This window comes from Palaemon carinicauda, chromosome 30, assembly GCF_036898095.1.
Source record: "Palaemon carinicauda isolate YSFRI2023 chromosome 30, ASM3689809v2, whole genome shotgun sequence".
NCBI classification, from domain to species: Eukaryota; Metazoa; Arthropoda; class Malacostraca; order Decapoda; family Palaemonidae; genus Palaemon; species Palaemon carinicauda.
Genome location: NC_090754.1, coordinates 54,408,203 through 54,431,790, shown reverse-complemented (window position 1 = coordinate 54,431,790; position 23,588 = coordinate 54,408,203). Strand labels below are relative to the sequence as shown.

The following is a 23,588-nucleotide window of genomic DNA, read 5'->3' as shown; positions in this document are numbered from 1 at the left end:
AGAATTAAATATACAGTATTGGCTTTAAAAGCTATTTAAAGTTAGTAGATTTTGAGCATGAAAATACATTTTTTTATTTGTCTGCCATTAATTTCACTTTCAGAGTGCAGGAAATCTTTATTTATAATTTTTTTTTTTATTGAAAGTGGTCTTATTAGACTATAAACTCCGTTGAGAATACTAAGGTTAAATAATCCTGCAATGTTTAACAAGTAAAATTTTTTCCCAATAGCGAGAGATGAAACCAAGAAAGATCCAGAATTGTACACACCAGTCAACATAGGATTTTCGTTGGACAGAAAATCCCGAAAGGAAATTGTAACGGAGCGACTGGAGAAGGTGAAAAGCAACAAGAGAGATAAAAACTTGGAAAAACTCGCAAAGAAGAGGTTGTGTAAGTATTTGATCAGTATTTCGATATTCCTTGAACTTCTTCTGTGCATTTGGTATATAAAATTCTAGCATTCTAACAGGTTATTACAAATTTTGTTTTGCTCATTGTATTTAACCCTTTTACCCGCAGGGTATTTGGAAATTTCCAACCCTTAACCCCCAGGGGTTATTTTTTTTCAAGCACATTTTGCAGTATATTTTTTAAAAATTGCTCTAATAGCCTTAATTTTTGTCATAGAGAGGTCAGGTTGGTCTCATTCTCTTGGAAAATGCCTGAAGTTTCTCAAAAAAATATAAAAAATATGCAAAAAAATTTTTAAATACAGTGATACCTCTGGATACGAAAGTTTCTGCTTACGAAAAATTCAGGATGCGAAAATTGATTCGAAGATTTTTATGCCCCAGGATACGGATAAAATTTCAGGATACGAAAACCTTACGAGATCCCAACTCTTCGCCGAGAGTAATTTTAAAAAGCGCTCGCCGCCTGACTTTGAACTTGGGTAGACTCACTTACAGCCTCCCGCTCACCCATTGGTTATCTCCCTACTCAGACGCTAGCTGACGCCATAAGATCCTGCTTTCCTATTGGTCGGCAACTATCCCAGCTTGCCTACGCACGGGCGTTCATCTCTCTCTCTCTTTTCGTCCCGACCGCGGTATCGTTAACAGACATTGTGTGCTTTCGCTTGTTTGACTTAGTGTTAATATACAGTACATTCGTACGCCACGTGTTATCGTTAATAAACATTCGTTACTGTGCACTGTACTGTATTAGTGTTTACTATACATAGACTGTATATAACGTTACGTAGTGTATTATATTACGTTTGCCTAACGCATTTTAGAAATGTGTTGAAAAGTAGGCAGAAACAAGCTTCAATGGATAGTTTCTTATTAAAGAGGCCAGCGGTATTAGTAGACCAAGACGAAGGTGAAAGTGAAGAAAAGAAACAGAAAAGAGGAAGGGATGAAGAATTAGAAGGTGAAAGTAAAGAAAAGAAACAGAAAAAAGAAAGTGATGAAGAAGTAGAAGAGATTTAGAAAATAAGAAAAACGTAAAGTTATAAAAAAGAAAAAAAAAAAAAATTCAATTTTAAGTTTTATGTTACCGTTAAGTGTTAAAGTAATTTTTTCTTTCATTTTATAGTTTTCCATACGTAATGTTAAGTGTTAATTATTTCTTCCATTTTTTCATTTCGTAAAGTTTAAGTGTTAATGTGTTAAGTGTGTAAATTACTGTACGTAGTCTGTCACTTGTTACGTAGTGTATTATATTACGTTTGCCTAACGCATTTTAGAAATGTGTTGAAAAGTAGGCAGAAACAAGCTTCAATGGATAGTTTCTTATTAAAGAGGCCAGCGGTATTAGTAGACCAAGACGAAGGTGAAAGTGAAGAAAAGAAACAGAAAAGAGGAAGGGATGAAGAATTAGAAGGTGAAAGTAAAGAAAAGAAACAGAAAAAAGAAAGTGATGAAGAAGTAGAAGAGATTTAGAAAATAAGAAAAACGTAAAGTTATAAAAAAGCAAAAAAAAAAAAAATTCAATTTTAAGTTTTATGTTACCGTTAAGTGTTAAAGTAATTTTTTCTTTCATTTTATAGTTTTCCATACGTAATGTTAAGTGTTAATTATTTCTTCCATTTTTTTATTTCGTAAAGTTTAAGTGTTAATGTGTTAGGTGTGTAAATTACTGTAAGTAGTCTGTCACTTGTTACGTTTTCTGCCTTATGCCATCCTCCTCTGCCGCGACTTCGCTATCGGACATCGTCTCAATCAAAAGGTAAGTTTCAACTTTTTTGTTACACTAATTAACTGTAACCTTTTTTTCAGAGTGTACATGTATCAATCATTAATTTAGGTGTACGTACAGGTAACAATACACCTTCACTGATCTAAATGCTTTACGTACATACAGTACCGTAACTTTTATACAGTAGTAAAGAAAACGGACCGTTTTCTTTGGGCTTGGGGGGGATAACTTGGCTATAACTACATTATTGAATAATCTCATAGTGGTTTCTGGAATGGATTAGGCTGTTTTTAACGGTTGTGTTAATTATTGAATTATAGAAATAGCTGCATTGCATGTTTATTACTACAGTTTAGCGTGTTTATGAAAGAAAGGGTGACTTTTTATAAGGCTTGGAACGGATTAGGCTATTTACATGTAAAACACGACTCAGGATACGAAAATATCAGGATACGAAACCGCATCCTGAACGGATTAATTTCGTATCCTGAGGCATCACTGTAGCAGTTTTTTGCAAGGAGGTACTGGTACGTCCATGGGGGTAAAGGGATGAGTTTTGTGAAACGTACCAGTACGTCCTTTGGGGGTAAAAGGGTTAAATGAAAAAGATATAGTTTTATCACAGTATTTGTTTATTTTTATTTTCAGTTAGATTTGTGTTTATATCCCAGAATGTTCAAAGTCGAATGCTTGTAAGTTGGGGACATTATATACTGTATTATTAATTTAACTTCACATTGCATAATATAAATTCCTCTTTTTCAGTAAAAGTTGATCTCGACGCAGTTCAGCAGGAATGGGAAACGACAACTGCCCCTCTGCAGTTGAGAACGTTGGCCGAGCACTATGGAATATTTTCCGACTTATTTGGCCTAGCGTATTTCAATCCTTACGTATACCTGACGATCACTTATGATTATAATGGCGATACTGAATCTGTTGTATACAGAGGGAACACTATCAAGCCTGCTGAGGTAATCATGTACAGTACATTCTTAATTTGATATTACTGTTTATTTTAGTATAAAAAATTGTTTACAATTTTCTTTGTTTACTGATATGCAGCCTTCTTTATTAGTCAGAATTTATCTTCATTGTTTTTTCGAGTAAGTAATCCATCCATATACCAAGGCACTTCCCCCAATTTTGGGGGGTAGCCGACATCAACAAAGAAACAAAAAGGGGACTACAGTACTCTCTACATTCCTCCAGCCTAACCAGGGACTCAGCCGAGTTCAGCTGGTACTGCTAGGGTGCCACAGCCCAACCTCCCACAATTCCACCACAGATGAAGCTTCATAATGCTGAATCCCCTACTGCTGCTACCTCCGCGGTCATCTAAGGCACCGGAGGAAGCAGCCGGGCCTACCGGAACTGCGTCACAATCGCTCGCCATTCATTCCTATTTCTAGCACGCTCTCTTGCCTCTCTCACATCTATCCTCCTATCACCCAGAGCTTTCTTCACACCATCCATCCACCCAAACCTTGGCCTTCCTCTTGTACTTCTCCCATCATCAACTCTTGCATTCATCACCTTCTTTAGCAGACAGCCATTTTCCATTCTCTCAACAGTTTATTGATGCAAGTATAGTAGTTGGAGTTTTGTCACTGGTAAAATGAAAGGACCCTTGTATATAATGATGTCCTTGAATTCTAACCAGTTTGTGTGAAATGTGGGTCCGTAAACACCAGCTTAAAGTTTAAAAAAAAATACAGGATAGCTTTTGAAATGAGTGAAATGGTAGCATCCCTTTTTTCTCTGGTATATTTAGCAATAACTATGCCTTAGAAATGGTGCTAGAGGAGCATTTCACTGGGCGACACAGGTTCCTCGCCCAGAAATAGATTTTTCCTTCTTCAAAATCCCTTTATTATCATTTTCCTGTAGTCGAATACATCGCTGTAATTGTTGAACATTCCTTTTGTAAAAGGTTTTGTTGGTAGATATGTGGACTGAATGCTCTACTTACACTTCGGTTTACTTTACAGTATACAGGGTATTCTGATTTTTACCGATCTATTTAGTATTTGATTATAATTCTGTTCATTCTCCCATTCTTTAATGACGTTAATTTTTTATTGTGGTACATTTATGACGTTTTATTTTCATACATCTTGACCTGAAATCATGGTGGTAAAGTAATGTACTGTTACCTTTTATTGGCCTTATACTAAAACTAAAACAAAAAGTTTTAATGTAAAGTTCATGTATTATTATTATTATTATTATTATTATTATTATTATTATTATTATTATTATTATTATTATTATTATTTTTATTATTATTTTTATTATTATTATTATCATCATCATTAATTGCCAAGCTACAACCCTGGTTGGAAAAGCATAATGCTACAAGTCCAAGGGCTCTAACCAGGATAGTAGCCTAGTGAGGAAAGGAAATAAGAAAATAACAAATAAACTATAAGTAATTGCTAAGAAATATAAAACATTTTAAGATCAGTAACAACGTTAAAATAGGTGCGTCATAAATAAACTGAAGAGGTGCTTATGTCAGTGTGTTCAACATAAAAATTCTGGCTGAATTTTGTTGTGGCAGCAATTTACCAGTAATATTTCTGTAGTGTTGTGGTACTGCTCAAGTGATTTCATCCTCTTTCTCTACCTCAGTTTGATTACCTTACTTTCTGGTCTCTACTCCCCATCCATTCTCTTTTGTCTCCTTCCAAATCTTCGTCTAACCTCTTTAATGATACATACATATACAAAGGCACTTCCCCCAATTTTGGGGGGTAGCCCACATCAACAAATGAAACAAAAACAATAAGGAGACCTCTACTCTCTACGTTCCTCCCAGCCTAACAAGGGACTCAACCGAGTTCAGCTGGTACTGCTAGGGTGTCACAGCCTACCCTCCCCCATTATCCATTGTGGGAGACTACTTATAATTCTAAATTAGTTCATTATAACAATGGAGTCATTTCTAGACTCTCATAGTGTTTACTTAAAGGATTTTTTCTTGAATAAGAGGTGAAAATTGATGCAAGATAAAAATTCAAATAAGTTGGACAGCGTGGTGGGAGGCATCCAAAAGGGTTAGGGAAAATTAAAAAGGCAGAATGTGATGGAACTGTTGTCTGAGAGACGCTGCAAAGAACCTTTAGGGTCATCTTGTGTGTGAAAAATAAGTAAGCAACATTATAAAACCTACTTTGGTTATAATGAGATAAAACATGTATAAAGAGTTATTGTAATAAGGGGGCTTTATGTAACTTCTTTTACCATACATTGAAGTAACTATTTATAGTAATGAATTCAGTTTGTCCATTTGAACAGTCATGTAGCAGTTTCCATTTTTTTCAATGAATCTCACTTGAACTTAATATGGCTTCCCTCTTGAAGCTTGTTAAATTTTTATATTTATCCTAAAATTTTAAAAATTTCCCATTTTCTTTTTCCATAAGTTTTGCACCTTCTAGTGAAGTATGGAAAATATATTATGGTATAAGGCAACAACAAGCTTAGGAATGCCTTAATGGCCACAAACATTTCAGCCCTCTCGTCGATGCTATGAAAGATTCACTTAGCTATGTCTATACATACATACATACATACATATACCAAGGCACTTCCCCCAATTTTGGGGGGTAGCCGACGTCAACAAATGAAACAAAAACAAAAAAGGGGACCTCTACCCTCTACGTTCCTCCCAGCCTAACAAGGGACTCAACAGAGTTCAGCTGGTACTGCTAGGGTGCCACAGCCCACCCTCCCACATTATCCACCACAGATGAAGCTTCATAATGCTGAATCCCCTACTGCTGCTACCTCGTCTATGATCCAGATAATTAACCTTGATTGGGAATGTATTCTACTGGCTTTGATATGCATTCTTGTATTAATTGTTGAATGGGTTCATTGCATTATTTTTGTTTTTTGCGTTGAAGGCAGCAATGCGATATGGAGAATTTTTTTCCTGAATGTGAAAGTTTGCCAGTTTCTCTGTGGAGCAATATGTTCAAGTTGCAGCTGTAACATGTAAAATCAGTGACTCTAAATACAGGATGTTAAAAAATTCTCTCCATAGCAAGTATTTTGAACGATAACCGACTTTTGTGTGGTGTGACAAGAGGGTAATGGGGCTCTAATGCTCACTTTGAAGAGACTTCTTGAACACTATTATATAAAGGCTTCTTTTAGTTAAGGGGAAAGCTAAGGAAAACTTGATAAGTGGATTATAGTGGGTATGATCATGATAATGCCTCTGAGGTTATTACCAAGTTATGAGGTTCCGGCTGTACAGCAATGAACTTTGTAAGCTAATTACGAAGTAATCTTCTTAATTAAAGGACTTGGGTTTATATGGCTAAGAAAAAGACACAGTACTTTTAAAATTTTATATATTTTACAGGAATAGTCGTATCAGACAGCCACGTGAACCTCAATTTAGTTTAGAAAAGATAAATTTTTACCCAGTAAGGAGTATTGTTTTTTTGTAGATTTTTTGTTTATTTGTTTCTTTGTTAGGAACTTTACAGGAAAACCATTAGATCGATTTACCTCGAGTCAATTTCAAGGTCACAGTGACCCGTAAGGTCAGAATCGATTTTTGGCTATAACTGTCAAATATCTGATTTACTTGAATCCAAGACCAAAATAACATTGCAGTGACAAAATTATTATTCTATATATCTAAGTAGTGAAAATGTATAGTTTTGAAGATTAGTATGTTCAAAGTACTACAGTATTTACCCATTTTCTTATTATTACTTGCTAAGCTACAACCCTAGTTGGAAAAGCAGAATGCGTTAAGCCGTAGGGCTCCAACAGAGAAAATAGCCCAGTGAGGAAAGGAAATAAGGAAGCTATAAGAAAAGTAATTAACAATTGATATAGGATATTTTAAGAACAGTAACAACATTAAAATAGATATGCGCGGCGAGATGTTGATCACGCCGCGACCAGAAACTTACTGACGATTCGACCTGAGCTAGCACGCTGCCCGACCCCAGGTCTCCTCAGGGCACGTATCACACTGCCTGAGGTTGACCCCGTAGAAAACGGAAAGAGGGTAAACTATACAAAAAGCTGGTCGGTTAGGTAGAGTTACCAGTAACTCCTAAGAAGGTAGTTCTAGGTAAGTATGTTAGGAAAAATACAAATTACTTAAAAATTTGTGATATTTCACATATAAACTATAAAAACTTATTTCATTGTTTCAGGCAACATGTCAGCCTCGCGTAGAGTTTTCAAGCAAACCTGATGATTTATGGACCCTAATTCTTACCAACCCTGATGGGAACCTGTATGAAAACGAAAAAGAGTGCCTACACTGGTTTGTGTAAGTATTTAATTCAACAGTTGGTGCTTAACCCTTTTACCCCCAAAGGACGTACTGGTACGTTTCACAAAACTCATCCCTTTACCCCCATGGACGTACTGGTACGTTCTTGCAAAAAAATGCTATAACATTTTTTTTTTCATATTTTTGATAATTTTTTGAGAAAATTCAGGCATTTTCCAAGAGAATGAGACCAACCTGACCTCTCTATGACAAAAATTAAGGCTGTTAGAGCAATTTAAAAAAAAATATACTGCAAAATGTGCTGAGGATAAAAATAACCCCCTTGGGGTTAAGGGTTGGAAATTTCCAAATAGCCTGCGGGTAAAAGGGTTAAGGTGCCTACCTGGCACTGCCCGCAAAGTATCCCTTGTACCACAATTAATTTTTATTCTACTAAAAAGATTATGCATTCCCTTGAACCTGCAATTCGATAGCTGTCGGCCTTTCCCTTCATATCTACAAGTATTTCCTTGAGTATTTTTGCTCGGCCTTACCATTCTCCAGTTTCACTTCTCAGTGAAGAACAAGTACAAGTTAACCATGAAGGGCCAAGAAGGCTTACTTATCGGTCTGAATAAACTTCTATACAATGATGTGTTCAAGGTTTTACTTTTATGACTTTTCATAAATTGTTGGTTTTGCTAATACATATGAAGTAAGATACTGTATTTTAATTTTGCTTAACCCTTTTACCCCCAAAGGACGTACTGGTACGTTTCACAAAACTCATCCCTTTACCCCCATGGACGTACTGGTACGTCCTTGCAAAAAACTGCTATTTACAATTTTATTTTCATATTTTTTTTAATTTTTTGAGAAAATTCAGGCATTTTCCAAGAGAATGAGACGAACCTGATCTCCCTATGACAAAAATTAAGGCTGTTAGAGCAATTTAAAAAAAATATACTGCAAAATGTGCTGGGAAAAAAATAACCCCCTGGGGGTTAAGGGTTGGAAATTTCCAAAGAGCCTGGGAGTAAAAGGGTTAATAACTATATGATTTTGGTTTTGGGTATGATTTTGTATCCTTGGATATTATTTCTTATAATGGCTATTATAAATACAGTATCACAATACAGAATGCCCCATACCTTTTACATAGGTTTTAATGTAATACTTCCACTTCAATAATGATTGGTATCGTAAGACATTCAAGATATATTTGGTATTTTGTAATATGACGTTAGAACTTTTTCCAGGGGAAATATTCCAGGCGGCGATGTGAGTAAAGGAGATGTTATTTGTGACTACCTGCAGCCCTTCCCGCCCAGAGGGGTTGGATATCAGCGTATGGTGTTCCTCTTGTATAAGCAAGAGGGACCTATAGATTTTTCAAAATACCAAAGACAAGCTCCTTGGTAAGTAGGAATATCGTATTAACTAACTAATTGCATTTTAATGTCATCTCTTACATATTCTCTGTTCATTTTTGGCTGTATATGTGTTTCTTACATTTCTTATAAAATATTTTAGAAATTCTCTTTGGCGGCAAGTACTACTGACAGTATAGTAAATGCCATTTTTTTAAAATATTTAGTTATTATTATTATTATTATTATTATTATTATTATTATTCTTATTATTATTATTATTAGTTGGAAAAGTAGGATGCCATATGGCCAAGGGCTCCAACAGGGAAAAATAGCCCGGTGGAAAAAGGAAATAAGTAAACTACACGAGAATAGTCAATAATGAATACAAGATATCCTAAGATCATAAGTATCATATGTGATTTTGATTACACGAGCTAGTTGTGAAAGAATCTATTTTGTTTTGAGTGAAAGGAGTGAGCTATTTTATACATACATACATACATATACCAAGGCACTTCCCCCAATTTTTGGGGGTAGCCGACATCATCAAATGAAACAAAAAAAAGGGGACCTCTACTCTCTACGTTCCTCCAGCCTAACAAGGGACTCAACCGAGTTCAGCTGGTACTGCTAGGGTGCCACAGCCCAACCTCCCACATTTCCACCACAGATGAAGCTTCATAATGCTGGGTTTAAATTGGAACACTTTTGCCTTAGTGTCTAGTTTCAGTGGATATTTCATCCTGGTGCCTATCAAGAAATATTGTGGCAATAATAAATTCTTTGACTTAAGTTGAAAATACACCTTCAGAGCTTTTTAACGCTTTTACCCCCAATGGACGTACTGGTACGTTTCACAAAACTCATCCCTTTATCCCCATGGACTTACCGGTATGTCCTTGCAAAAGACTGCTATTTACATTTTTTTTTGCATATTTTTGATAATTTTTTTGAGAAATTTCAGGCATTTTCCAAGAGAATGAGACCAACCTGACCTCTCTATGACAAAAATTAAGGCTGTTAGAGCAATTTAAAAAAAATATACTGCAAAATGGGCTTAAAAAAAATGCCTGGGGGTTAAGGGTTGGAAAGTTCCAAATAACTTGGGGGTAAAAGGGTTAAAGTAATTAAAAATAAAAAAATTACATAACTTCTATTAAATATCTATTCCCTACACTTCAGATTTTCATGGGAAAGATTTATTTTAATGTTGGTATTGTTCTTAAACTTCTCTTGTAGTTTTTCCTTATTTCCTTTCCTCTCTAGGCTATTTTCCCTGTTGGAGCCCTTGGGCTTATAGCATCCTACTTTCCCAACTAGGGTTGTAGCTTAGCAAGTAATAATAATAATAATAATAATAATAATAATAATAATAATAATAATATTGAATATAGCCACGTTAACATAAATGAATATCCTTCTAGCTTGATATCTTTTATACTAAGGAAAAATGGGAGGAGCCTTGTAAAAATTTTGAGTAGTGCTATACAACAATGATTATTATTATTATTATTATTATTTTTTCAATATTAATCTTACCCGATGATCATGTAGCTGTCAACTCTGTTGCCCGACAGAAATCTACGGTCGGGATACGCCAGCGATCGCTATACAGGTGGGGGTGTACACAACAGCGCCATCTGTGGTCAGGTACTCCAGTACTTCTTGTCAACACCACCTCAATTTTTCCTCTGTCGTGCCACCGGCTAGACCTACTTGGATACGCTGTTGATTCTGGAGTTATTGTTCACGATTTGGTGATGTATTTGCTCTAGAGTTTAGCCTTCGCTATTCAGGAAGCTTTAACATTAGCTTAGCAAGTTTTTGGAATTAATTTGATTTAATTTTGGTGACGAAGAGAGTATGAACTCTCTTTCACTTTTAAATGGCCGACCCTTCCCTTAGACGGAAGTGTTGGTGTCGAAGAGAGTATAGACTCTCTTTCTTAATTTTGCTTAACAAAGTTATAGATTTATTTTATATCTCTCCGCCTTTTATAGGCCTCTTCGATTAACTTCCTTTTATTATAAACTTATAAAATTAATTTTTATGTTTGTTTATATGCGACCTTTCCTAATAGTAGGCGGTCTTTTCTTGGAACCGAAGTTAATTAACATTGAGCCCGTCATATCGTTTTTACCTGTTAAGATTTTATGTTATTTTAATTTTAATGTTTTTGAAAGAATTTCTTTGATAGTCTCGTACTGTTTTCAAAGTTGAACTAACGTTTTGTTTTGTCTCCGCAGTTGTTGACGTTCAGAACGTTCAACTTGCGCTCTATCGTTACGATAGAGAGAGAGTATTCACGGTTTCACGTTGCAGTAAGAGTAAACCGATTCTAGCGTTTTGTTCATTCTTTCTTAGCTTAAATGGTTTTAATTCTAATAAAGGAACTTTTTATTTGGGAAATCTTTCAGTTTTTTTCCTTTAACAATAATATGTTTTAACGATATATATAATTGGGCTCTTCTCTCAGGTGCTAAGTCAAGAGAGAGAGAGAGAGAGATAGAGACGGAGGGAGAGAGAGGAGGATAAACGTTTCGTTCAAGCGGGTAACGTTGTTATCGTTTTTGCTCTTCTCCCTAGTCTCTTTAGGGGAAGAAGGTAAACGTTTCTAGAGTTTTATTCTTGTTCCCAGGCTTTATGCGGTGAGAGATTTTAAACGTAGTTTATTTGATCTAGTGTTTAGTCTCTTTTCCAGCCACTGAATTCTTTATCTTTCATTATGTTTTTCTGTTACATTGTAATACTGTTTTCGCAATTACTAACTTTTAATGAAGGATAGAATTGCGTGTTTCAGGTACAAACCACTTAAAGTTCGAGTTCAGTGAAATAAGTGCAAACAGAAAATCAAAAGTGATAAAGTGATAAGCGCAAAGTGTTACAGTGTTGCGTTCGAGGGTTCCTCTGTTCGTGCCAGTTGTTCGCCTAGTCTGGGACCTCTTACAAGCTCCCAAGCCCAGGGGAGAAGTAATGTCGAAGGACTTATGGGTTCATCAGGCCTTGATCGACGAACAGACGTTTCCCTCCGTGGTTTCGGGTGTATCCACTCACGTAGCCGACGTGATCACCCCACCCACACAAAGACGAGAGAGCCCATTTATTCCTCGTCTGCGGAAGAGGTTTCTCGCAGAAACCATGGACCAAATCTTTCAGCTTTTAAGTGCAAGTCGGTCCCTTCCGCGCAAGTCCAACTCCTAGGTGTAGCCACTGCCACTGGGTCAGTTCGGACTTGCTGCAGTACGACAACTGCACACCTCCCAGAGAGGCAAGGTGGTACCGCAACAGGCAGTAACTCTGTCTGTTGCCGCACCAGCTGTTTTAGACCCTCAGTCTCAACGGACAGTAGCTCCGTTTGTTGTTGTCTTTCATAGACCCTAGTGGTCCATGCTGCAGACTATACAGTCTCAGCTTGCTCCTTCATACAGGAGTATCATGCTGGAAGATTGACAATGCAGCCTGTTAACCTACAACCCGCCGAGGTTGTGCGCTCAGCAGATACTGCGGCTGCCTGCTCCCACCCTCCACCTGTGAGAGCTCCACCTCCGATGCGCAGTCCACCCTGCCAGACGCATGTTCTTGCTGCGCCTCCTGCTTTCATGCGTGAGTTGCCGCATCGGGAGTTGCCGGGTTCCAGCACTATGAGGCAACCTCCTCAACCCATGAGGCAGGAGCCTCATGCTATGCGGCAACCTCCTCTACCCATGAGGCAGGAGCCTCATGCTATGCGGCATCCTCCTCAACCCATGAGGCAGGAGCCTCATGCTATGAGGAGCCTCATGCTATGCGGCATCCTCCTCAACCCATGAGGCAGGAGCCTCATGCTATGAGGAGCCTCATGCTATGCGACATCCTCCTCAACCCATGAGGCAGGAGCCTCATGCTATGAGGAGCCTCATGCTATGTGGCATCCTCCTCAACCCATGAGGCAGGAGCCTCATGCTATGAGGAGCCTCATGCTATGCGACATCCTCCTCAACCCATGAGGCAGGAGCCTCATGCTATGAGGAGCCTCATGCTATGAGGAGCCTCATGCTATGCGGCATCCTCCTCAACCCATGAGGCAGGAGCCTCATGCTATGCGGCAACCTCCTCAACCCATGAGGCAGGAGCCTCATACTATGCGGCATCCTCCTCAACCCATGCGGCCTGAGCCTCATCCCTTGCAGCATGAGCCTCATCCCATGCAGCATGAGCCTCATACCATGCAGCATGAGCCTCATCCCATGCAGCATGAGCCTCATCCCATGCAGCATAAGCCGCATGCCATGCAACATGCTCTGCATACCTTACAGCATGCTCTACATACAGCATGCTCTACATACAGCATGCTCTGCATACCTTACAGCATGCTCTGCATACCTTACAGCATGCTCTGCATACAGCATGCTCTGCATTCCTTACAGCATGCTCTGCATACCTTACAGCATGCTCTGCATACAGCATGCTCTGCATACAGCATGCTCTGCATACCTTACAACATGCTCTGCATTCCTTACAGCATGCTCTGCATACCTTACAGCATGCTCTGCATACCTTACAGCATGCTCTGCATACCTTACCGCATGCTCTGCATACCTTACCGCATGCTCCTCAGTCACACATCTTTGGTTGTTGCCAACTCACAAGACTGTCAAGCAGTTTCATAACGTTGCCTTCTGGTCTGCTGCTTTTGCACCAGTGAAACCCTCACTGAGAGAACTTAGCTTTTCTCGGATATGGTTCCTGTAGATGAGAAAGTGCTATTCTCCCTCCTTCTGATATTCCCTTGAGGACTCTGTCATTTGGAGAGGAGCCTTAAGCTGCTTAGCCTCCTATGGACTTTTATTTAAGCACATGCTTCCAGGGAGGGTAATGGTTCCGCTTCATTCGCTAACCCCGTCTGTTGCCACACCTGCTCCCATAGACCTTGAGCTTTGTTGCAAGACATGCAGTCCAAGCTTAGTCCTTGTTAGAGGATTTTTTGTTTACGGAGTCAGTGTGTCACTGGGAAGACGTTCAACAACCAGCAGAGGGGACTTGTTGTGACGCAGTGCGGCAACCTCAGCAACCCGATAAGGAGTTGTCTGTACTACCCAGACAGTCTAGACAGTTTCGGGTTGTCGCTGTACTTCCTCGCTTCCCCATGGTTGACAGTTCACAGACTGTGCAGCAGTACCATGATCTTGTGTCCGGCTCCGTCAGACGACTGGCTTTTAAGAGCTCCCACAAGTCGTCGCTGTCTGGAGAATCTCAGATGGACTATGGATCTGACCAAGGAACTGGGCCTCCTGGTCAATTTAGAGGAGTCCCAGCTCGTCCCATCCCAGACCTTTGTCTACCTGGGTATGGAGCTTCAGAGTCGAGCTTTTCGGGCTTTTCCGTCGGCCCCAAGTATCTACCAAGCCCTAGAATGCATCCAGAGCATGCTGAGAAGGAACCGATGCTCAGTCAGGTAGTGGATGAGTCTAACAGGGACACTTTCATCGCTGGCCCTGTTCATCGAGTTAGGGAGACTCCACCTCCGCCCCCTTCAGTATCTTCTAGCTGCTCACTGGATAAAGGACATGACGCTAGAGACGGTCTCAGTTCCTGTTTCCGAAGAGAGGAGGTCTACTCTAACGTGGTGAAAGAACAGCTTTCTTCTCAAGGAAGGTCTACCTTTGGCTGTTCAGAAACCCGACCGCCGTCTCTTCTCGGACGCATCAGACACGGGCTGGGGTGCGACTTTGGACGGACAGGAATGCTCGGGAACATGGAATCAGGAGCAAAGGACACTTCACATCAATTGCAAGGAGCTGTTGGCGGTTCATCTGGCCTTGATAAACTTCAAGTCCCTCCAGCTTAACAAGGTGGTGGAGGTGGACTCTGACAACACCACAGCCTTGGCTTACATCTCCAAGCAGGGAGGGACTCATTCGTGGAAGTTGTTCTAGATCGCAAGGGACCTCCTCATCTGGTCAAAAGATCGAAAGCTCACGCTGGTAACGAGGTTCATTCAGGGCGATATGAATGTCATGGCAGATCGCCTCAGCCGGAAGGGTCAGGTCATCCCCACAGAGTGGACCCTTCACAAGAATGTTTGCAGCAGACTTTGGGCCCTGTGGGGTCAGCCAACCATAGATCTGTTCGCTACCTCGATAACCTAGAGGCTCCCGTTGTATTGTTCTCCGATTCCAGACCCAGCAGCAGTTCACGTGGATGCTTTTCTGCTGGATTGGTCCCATCTCGACCTGTATGCATTCCCGCCGTTCAAGATTGTCAACAGGGTACTTCAGAAGTTCGCCTCTCGCAAAGGGACACGGCTGACGTTGGTTGCTCCCCTCTGGCCCGCGAGAGAATGGTTCATAGAGGTACTGCAATGGCTGGTCGACATTCCCAGGACTCTTCCTCTAGGAGTGGACCTTCTACGTCAACCTCACGTAAAGAAGGTACACCCAATCCTCCACGCTCTTCGTCTGACTGCCTTCAGACTATCGAAAGACTCTCAAGAGCTAGGGGCTTTTCGAAGGAGGCAGCCAGAGCGATTGCCAGTGCAAGGAGGACATCCACTCTCAGAGTCTATCAGTCTAAAGGGGAAGGCTTCCGAAGCTGGTACAAGGCTAATCCAGTTTCCTCAACCAGTACCACTGTAACCCAGATTGCTGACTTCCTGTTACATCTAAGGAACGTAAGATCCCTTTCAGCTCCTACGATCAAGGGTTACAGAAGTATGTTGGCAGCGGTTTTCCGCCACAGAGGCTTGGATCTTTCCACCAACAAAGATCTACAGGACCTCCTTAGGTCTTTTGAGACCTCAAAGGAACGTCGGTTGTCCACTCCAGGCTGGAATCTAGACGTGGTCCTAAGGTTCCTTATGTCATCAAGATTTGAACCTCTCCAATCAGCCTCTTTTAAGGACCTCACATTAAAAACTCTTTTCCTCGTGTGCTTGGCAACAGCTAAAAGAGTAAGTGAGATCCACGCCTTCAGCAGGAACATAGTTTTCACATCTGAAACGGCTACATGTTCCTTGCAGCTCGGTTTTTGCTAAAACGAGCTTCCTTCTCGTCCTTGGCCTAAGTCGTTCGAGATCCCAAGCCTGTCCAACTTGGTGGGGAACGAACTGGAGAGAGTACTTTGCCCAGTTAGAGCTCTTAGGTACTATCTAAAAAGGTCATAACCTTTACGAGGACAATCAGAAGCCTTATGGTGTGCTATCAAGAAGCCTTCTCTTCCAAGGTCTAAGAACTCAGTTTCTTACTAAATCAGGCTTCTGATTAGGGAAGCACATTCTCATCTGAAGGAAGAAGACCTTGCTTTGCTGAAGGTAAGGACACATGAAGTGAGAGCTGTGGCTACTTCAGTGGCCTTCAAACAGAACCGTTCTCTGCAGAGTGTTATGGATGCAACCTATTGGAGAAGCAAGTCAGTGTTCGCATCATTCTATCTCAAAGATGTCCAGTCTCTTTACGAGAACTGCTACACCCTGGGACCATTCGTAGCAACGAATGCAGTAGTAGGCGGGGGCTCAGCCACTACATTCCCATAATCCCATAACCTTTTTAACCTTTCTCTTGAATACTTTTTATGGGTTGTACGGTCGGCTAAGAAGCCTTCCACATCCTTGTTGATTTGGCGGGTGGTCAATTCTTTCTTGAGAAGCGCCGAGGTTAAAGGTTGTGATGAGGTCCTTTAGTATGGGTTGCAGCCCTTTATACTTCAGCACCTAAGAGTCGTTCAGCATCCTAAGAGGACCGCTACGCTCAGTAAGGAAGACGTACTTAATAAAGGCAGAGTAATGGTTCAAGTCGTCTTCCTTACCAGGTACTTATTTATTTTATGTTATTTTTGAATAACTAATAAATGAAATACGGGATACTTAGCTTCTTTGTTAACATGTATGCTGGTCTCCACCCACCACCCTGGGTGTGAATCAGCTACATGATCATCGGGTAAGATTAATATTGAAAAATGTTATTTTCATTAGTAAAATAAATTTTTGAATATACTTACCCGATGATCATGATTTAATTGACCCACCCTTCCTCCCCATAGAGAACCAGTGGACCGAGGAAAAAATTGAGGTGGTGTTGACAAGAAGTACTGGAGTACCTGACCACAAATGGCGCTGTTGTGTACACCCCCACCTGTATAGCGATCGCTGGCGTATCCCGACCGTAGATTTCTGTCGGGCAACAGAGTTGACAGCTACATGATCATCGGGTAAGTATATTCAAAAATTTATTTTACTAATGAAAATAACATTATTATTATTATTATTATTATTATTACTACAAGCTAAGCTACAACCTTAGTTGAAAAAGCAAGATGCTATAAGCCTAAGGGCTCCAATATGGAAAAATAGGGTGAGAACTAAAGCCTGTTTGATATTTGCTATATATTCATGAAAAACAAACCCTTCAAGCTAGCCCAAATGAGAATTAAGAAAGTTAACCCGGTGATCTGGCCTGACTTTTTTATACTAATTATTAGTAAAAATATATGTTCTGCTTTCACCGTCAGTTTTCCCTCTTAATATGTTGCTAAACTTATTCAAGTAAAGTAGAAAACTGGTGAGACCATATTTTACTATTTTGTTTATAGTCCTCCATGTTTTACTTTTGCTCCGGTTCTGATATCGTGGTCTGTAAAATTATTATCTTATGTGACATTCCGTTTTCTTTTCAGTTTAGAGCTTCGGGAGCGAACGTTCTCTACCTTAGATTTCTACAGTGAGCTACAAGATGAAATGACTCCAGCAGGCATTTCATGGTTCCAGTCAGACTGGGACTCGACTTTAATGAAAGTTTTCCACCAAAAATTAAGTATGTTATGATTCATTTTGTCGACATCTGAAAAAATATCCTTTGAAATATCTGCATATGAAATATGATTATGTTTATCATTTTATTTGGGGATTTTAAATATTAGTTTTATAGTTATGGAGAAACCAAAGGCAGCAGGTGGAAAAAGAGATGTTGAACAATCCAACAGTGGCTAAAAAGACTTGGCAAAGAACTCTTAGTACTTTCCTGCTTATACCCTGTCGTATAGTAGAGAAAGAAGGAATTTCCTATCTGAACACTTATTCTAGACCTTATTCAGAAAGCTTGTAATTACTGTGCTATGTCATAGAAGGCTATGATAATAACTTTGATTTATGTCCTACAAGCGTGCTTGTGATTCAATTGATCAGTATTTGTTTGAGGCAAGTCATTATCATCCTCTCCTCCCATACCTATTGACGTAAAGGGCCTCGGTTAGATTTCGCCAGTCGTCTCTATCTTGAGGTTTGAATTCAATCTTCTCCATTCTCCATCATGAGATCATGATGAGGGGTAGATGGAAATGGTTTGGGCATGCTCTTCGCACTCCCCAAGAGAGATTAGTTCGCCAAACGTTCAGCTGGGCTCCACAAGGCACTAGAAGAGATGGAAGACCCAGACCTACATGGCTGAGGACTATGAAGCGCGAAGTATGAGGCAATAGTAATAATATATATATATACTGGGGATACTTTGCATTGCAAGTCTTCTAGGATTTTCCTATATGAATGTTTGTATAGTTTGAAAAATGATAACTAAAGCATGAAAAATATTAAAGTTAGGCAAGCAATTACGAATAGAGACAAGAAAGTAGACCAAAATTAACCCTTTTACCCCCAATGGACGTACTGGTACGTTTCACAAAACTCATCCCTTTACCCCCATGGACGTACTGGTACGTCCTTGCAAAAAAATGCTATTTACATTTTTTTTTTTGCATATTTTCGATAACTTTATGAGAAACTTCAGGCATTTTCCAAAAGAACGAGACCAACCTGACCTCTTTATGATGAAAATTAAGGCTGTTAGATCAATTTAAAAAAAAATATTGCAAAATGTGCTTGAAAAAAAAAAAAAAAAACACCTGGGTGTTTAGGGTTGGAAAGTTCCAAATAGCCTGGGGGTAAAAGGGTTAAAAGGCAGAGAAAAGTGTTACTGCTAGGAACCTGGGAGACGGAAAAACTTTATATATTTATAGAATTGTTTTCTCAATTATTCTATTAAGAAACAAAGTTTGAAATGCCTATTTTACTTCAACCTCTTTTTACAGATATGCGTGAGCCTGTTTACGAGTATGATTTCCCTCCACCCTATTTAACGCCAGAGAAGTATTTTCCAATCAGAAAGCCATTTAATGAGTAAGTAAATAAGGTTTTTTTACATGTTATAATTATGCAAAACTAATATTTCTTTTTTCTTTTACTTGTTAGTTCACGTACTTTGATATTTTTACTCCTTAGTTCATATACTTTGATATTTTACTCCTTATTTCACATACTTTGATATTTTACTCATTAGTTCACGTACTTTGATATTTTTACTCCTTAGTACACATATTTTGATATTTTTACTCCTTAGTTCACATAATTTGACATTTTTACTGCTAAGTTTACATCCTTTGATATTTTTATTATTTAGTTCACATACTTTGATATTTTTACTCGTTAGTTCACGTACTTTGATATTTTTACTCCTTAGTTCACGTACTTTGATATTTTTACTCCTTAGTACACATACTTTGATATTTTTACTCGTTAGTTCACATACTTTGATATTTTTACTCCTTAGTACACATACTTTAATATTTTTACTGCTTAGTTCACATCCTTTGATATTTTTATTATTTAGTTCACATACTTTGATATTTTTACTCGTTAGTTCACATACTTTGATATTTTTACTCGTTAGTTCACATACTTTGATATTTTTACTTGGTAGTTCACGTACATTGATGTTTTTACTCCTTATTTCACATACTTTGATATTTTTACTGCTTAGTTCACATACTTTGATATTTTTACTCGTTAGTTCACATACTTTGATATTTTACTCGTTAGTTCACATACTTTGATATTTTTACTCCTTAGTTCACATACTTTGATATTTTACTCGTTAGTTCACATACTTTGATATTTTACTCGTAAGTTCACATACTGTGATATTTTTACTCGTTAGTTCACATACTTTGATATTTTTACTCCTTAGTAAACATAATTTGATATTTTTACTGCTTAGTTCACATACTTTGATATTTTTACTCGTTAGTTCACATACTTAGATATTTTACTCGTTAGTTCACATACTTTGATATTTTTACTCCTTAGTTCACATACTTTGATATTTTACTCGTTAGTTCACATACTTTGATATTTGTTCCGTAACTGAAATACAAACCACGCTATTTACAAAGGGTATTACTTTTAGCGCAGCTGAAATGGCGAGCCATTAGAATTTTAACGAGGGTGTATTACCCCCTCGCTAGTTAGCGGGGGGGTAGGGGAGTGGTAGCTAGCTACCCCTCCTCCCCCTCACACACAGGTGAATACTCACTTTAACTTTTGGCTCGGACTGTGACAGACGTCTCTGTCTTGGTCCTCGCTTGGCAGCCATTGTCTGTTTTGTCTTTACTTAATCGCTTACTTTTCTTTTACTCAATATATATGTAAACATGTTTTCATGTTTGTATATATATTTGAGTATAGAAATAAGTAAGTTTCCTTTTCAGATGTGTGTGTGTAGTGTACGATATCTACGTGGAAGCCTCGGCAGTTAGGCCACCACGGCGTATTTTATGGGTGGCGATCGAGTTTGACTTATGTCTTTCTCTCTCTCTCTCTCTTGAGGTCGTTCACCCCTTTTACTACGTTTTACTACGCCCTTGTAGCCTAGCTTCCTTTCCGTGTGGGGGGTTGCTACGCCGTACGTTTGTATCAATTAGTTATGAATCTAATTGTAGTTGTTTTTTGTTTTTCAGCTTGTAGAACGATTCCTTTCGGGCTTTTCGTTCTTTCTTTAGTGTTCATTCATTTTTAAATTACATAATTACATAGTTACATAATTATAATTGTTATAATTCTGTTTTGGTTACAGCTCTCCTTCCGCGAGTGTAAGTGGTTGTGAGGGCACGTGCCTGTTGTGTAATTTTTGTTCCTTTCCCTCGGGGGATTCCTCTTCGGAGCCTTCCCGGGGGAATGAATGTGTACTAATATATTTGTTTTATTTTTTTACAGTTACCGATCTAGTTCGTTTCTGTAATATAGCAACGGTGTGAGCTGTCTGGTTGAGTCCTGGGGATTCGGCTGTTGCTGCCTCCCCCCTTGTATTTTCGTCAGGGGCGTGTCTCCTTCTACTGGTAGTACTCCCGTATCGACGGACAGCTCTCCAGTTCATTTTAGAACAGTCAGGAGGCTTGCCTCCTTGGGCGGATAACTTTCCTTCCGAGGGAAGTTTTTCCTGTCCAGGCTTGAGTTTTTCCCCTTTTGGGGGGTTCTTCTCTTGCCTTTTTTTCGTGCGACTATGCTCTTGGTGCTGAGCGGTCGCACCTGCAGTTTCGCTCAAGGGGCTGGGCAACTGCAGGAGCTCCTCTTCGGAGGATTGCTCCTTTTAGGTCACTGGCTGACCAGTCTCTTCCACGAAGTGTTTCTCTCTCGTTTGCGAGAGAGTACACTCATAGAGACTCCTCTTCGGAGGTTTCTTCTGTTGCTGTTGCTGTTGCTGTTGGCCTCCCTCGCCGTAAGGCCCACTGTCCGCCTCGTCGCAAGGGCCTCTCATCTCCCTATAAGGGTGCTTGAGGTGCCCTTTTGGATCTCCGTTTGCAGCCTACAACTCCTTTTTCTCGATCTTCCGCCTTGGTGCAGATGGACAGCAGTCTGATCTCGTCTTCCGACGGGCAACGGTCTTCCCGACGGACAACGGTATGCCCGACGGACAGCGGTCTTCCGACGGACATCAGTCTCCCGGCGGACAACGTTCCCTTTGGGGCAAAGGGTTGCCCCCACGGGGGTTTCTTCCCTTGCGTGTCAGGGTTTCCCTGCGCGCCCTTCTGCTCATCAACGCTCTCCTGTTCGTCAGCGCTTTCAAGATGATCTTCCCTGCGGTTCCTGTTGGTTCCCGTTACGCGCCCTGTGCGCCCACGTTCGCCCTCGCGATCTAGAACTTCGGTTCAGGTCGGGGTCAAGGACTCTTCTTCTTTGCGCAGGCTTCCACGCGTAGCCTTCTGCTCGTCAGCGATCATCAGCTCGTCAGCGATCATCAGCCCGCCAGCGATCATCAGCTCGCCAGTGATCTCCGGATCGCCCAAGTGTGTTACAGCCGGCACGCCAACGTTCTCCATCACTTCTGAAGGAACATGGTTCGCCAGCTACTATCTCACCTGCGCATGCTGATCGCCATCGCGCGACCCTCAACTGCGGATGCTGATCGCCATCGCACAACCCTCAACTGCGGATGCTGATCGCCATCGCGCAACCCTCAACTGCGGATGCTGATCGCCATCGCGCGACCCTCAACGGCGGATGCTGATCACCATCGCGCGACCCTCAACGGCGGATGCTGATCACCATCGCGCGACCCTCAACTGCGGATGCTGATCACCATCGCGCGACCCTCAACGGCGGATGCTGATCACCATCGCGCGACCCTTAACTGCGGATGCTGATCACCATCGCGCGACCCTCAACGGCGGATGCTGATCACCATCGCGCGACCCTCAACGGCGGATGCTGATCACCATCGCGCGACCCTCAACTGCGGATGCTGATCACCATCGCGAGACCCTCAACGGCGGATGCTGATCGCCATCGCGCGACCCTCGACGGCGGATGCTGATCGCCATCGCGCGACCCTCAACGGCGGATGCTGATCGCCATCGCGCGACCCTCACCTGCGAATGCTGATCGCCATCGCGCGACCCTCAACGGCGGATGCTGATCGCCATCGCGCGACCCTCACCTGCGAATGCTGATCGCCATCGCACGACCCTCAACTGCGGATGCTGATCGCCATTGCGCGACCACACACCTGCGGATGCTGATCACCATCGCTCAACACTGCGCATGCTGATCACCATCGCGCGACCCTCAACTGCGTATGCTGTTCGCCATCACGCGATCGCCCACCTGCAGATGCTGTTCGCCATCGCGCGATCGCCCACCTGCAGATGCTGTTCGCCATCGCGCGACCGCTAACCTGCGCATGCTGATCGCCATCGCGCGACCCTGGCATGCTGATCACCATCACGCGACCCTGCGCATACTGATCACCATCGCGCGACCCTGCGCATGCTGATCACTGCTCGCGATCGCTCACCTTCGCATACTGCTCGCCATTGCACGATCGCTCACCTGCGCATACTGCTCGACCATCGCGTCGGCATATCACAACGCGCCATCGCCAACCTGCGCGTTAGCGCTCACCAGCTCACCACCGATCGCTTGTTGATCCATATCGCCAGCAGTCCTCCTCGCCCACGCGGCAGCGCGTTTCCTCGCCATCGCGCTAACGCTTGCGTTCGCCGCCTCGGACTCACTCTCATCCACCTGCCCACCCTCACGACCGCTCGCCTGCGCGCCCGCGTGACCGCTCGCCTGCGCGCCCGCGTGACCGCTCGCCTGCGCGCCCGCGTGACCGCTCGCCTGCGCGCCCGCGTGACCGCTCGCCTGCGCGCCCGCGTGACCGCTCGCCTGCGCGCCCGCGTGACCGCTCGCCTGCGCGCCCGCGTGACCGCTCGCCTGCGCGCCCGCGTGACCGCTCGCCTGCGCGCCCGCGTGACCGCTCGCCTGCGCGCCCGCGTGACCGCTCGCCTGCGCGCCCGCGTGACCGCTCGCCTGCGCGCCCGCGTGACCGCTCGCCTGCGCGCCCGCGTGACCGCTCGCCTGCGTGACCGCTCGCCTGCGCGCCCGCTCGCCTGCGCGCCCGCTCGCCTGCGCGCCCGCTCGCCTGCGCGCCCGCTCGCCTGCGCGCCCGCTCGCCTGCGCGCCCGCGCGACCGCTCGCCCGCGCGCCCGCGCGACCGCTCGCCCGCGCAACCGCGCGACC

General features: G+C 41.9%; 1 protein-coding gene across 1 annotated transcript in view; it reads left to right on the top strand.

Moving 5' to 3' along the window:
* The window catches only part of mRpL38 (mitochondrial ribosomal protein L38), a 64,251-nt gene that overhangs the window by 28,668 nt on the left and 11,995 nt on the right, over positions 1-23,588 (top strand). Inside the window, exons 2-7 of the mRNA XM_068353793.1 lie at positions 233-394; positions 2,912-3,120; positions 7,333-7,451; positions 8,654-8,812; positions 17,417-17,553; positions 18,824-18,911. Coding sequence (XP_068209894.1) covers positions 233-394; positions 2,912-3,120; positions 7,333-7,451; positions 8,654-8,812; positions 17,417-17,553; positions 18,824-18,911 — 874 coding nt within the window. The remainder of the gene's footprint in view (positions 1-232; positions 395-2,911; positions 3,121-7,332; positions 7,452-8,653; positions 8,813-17,416; positions 17,554-18,823; positions 18,912-23,588) is intronic.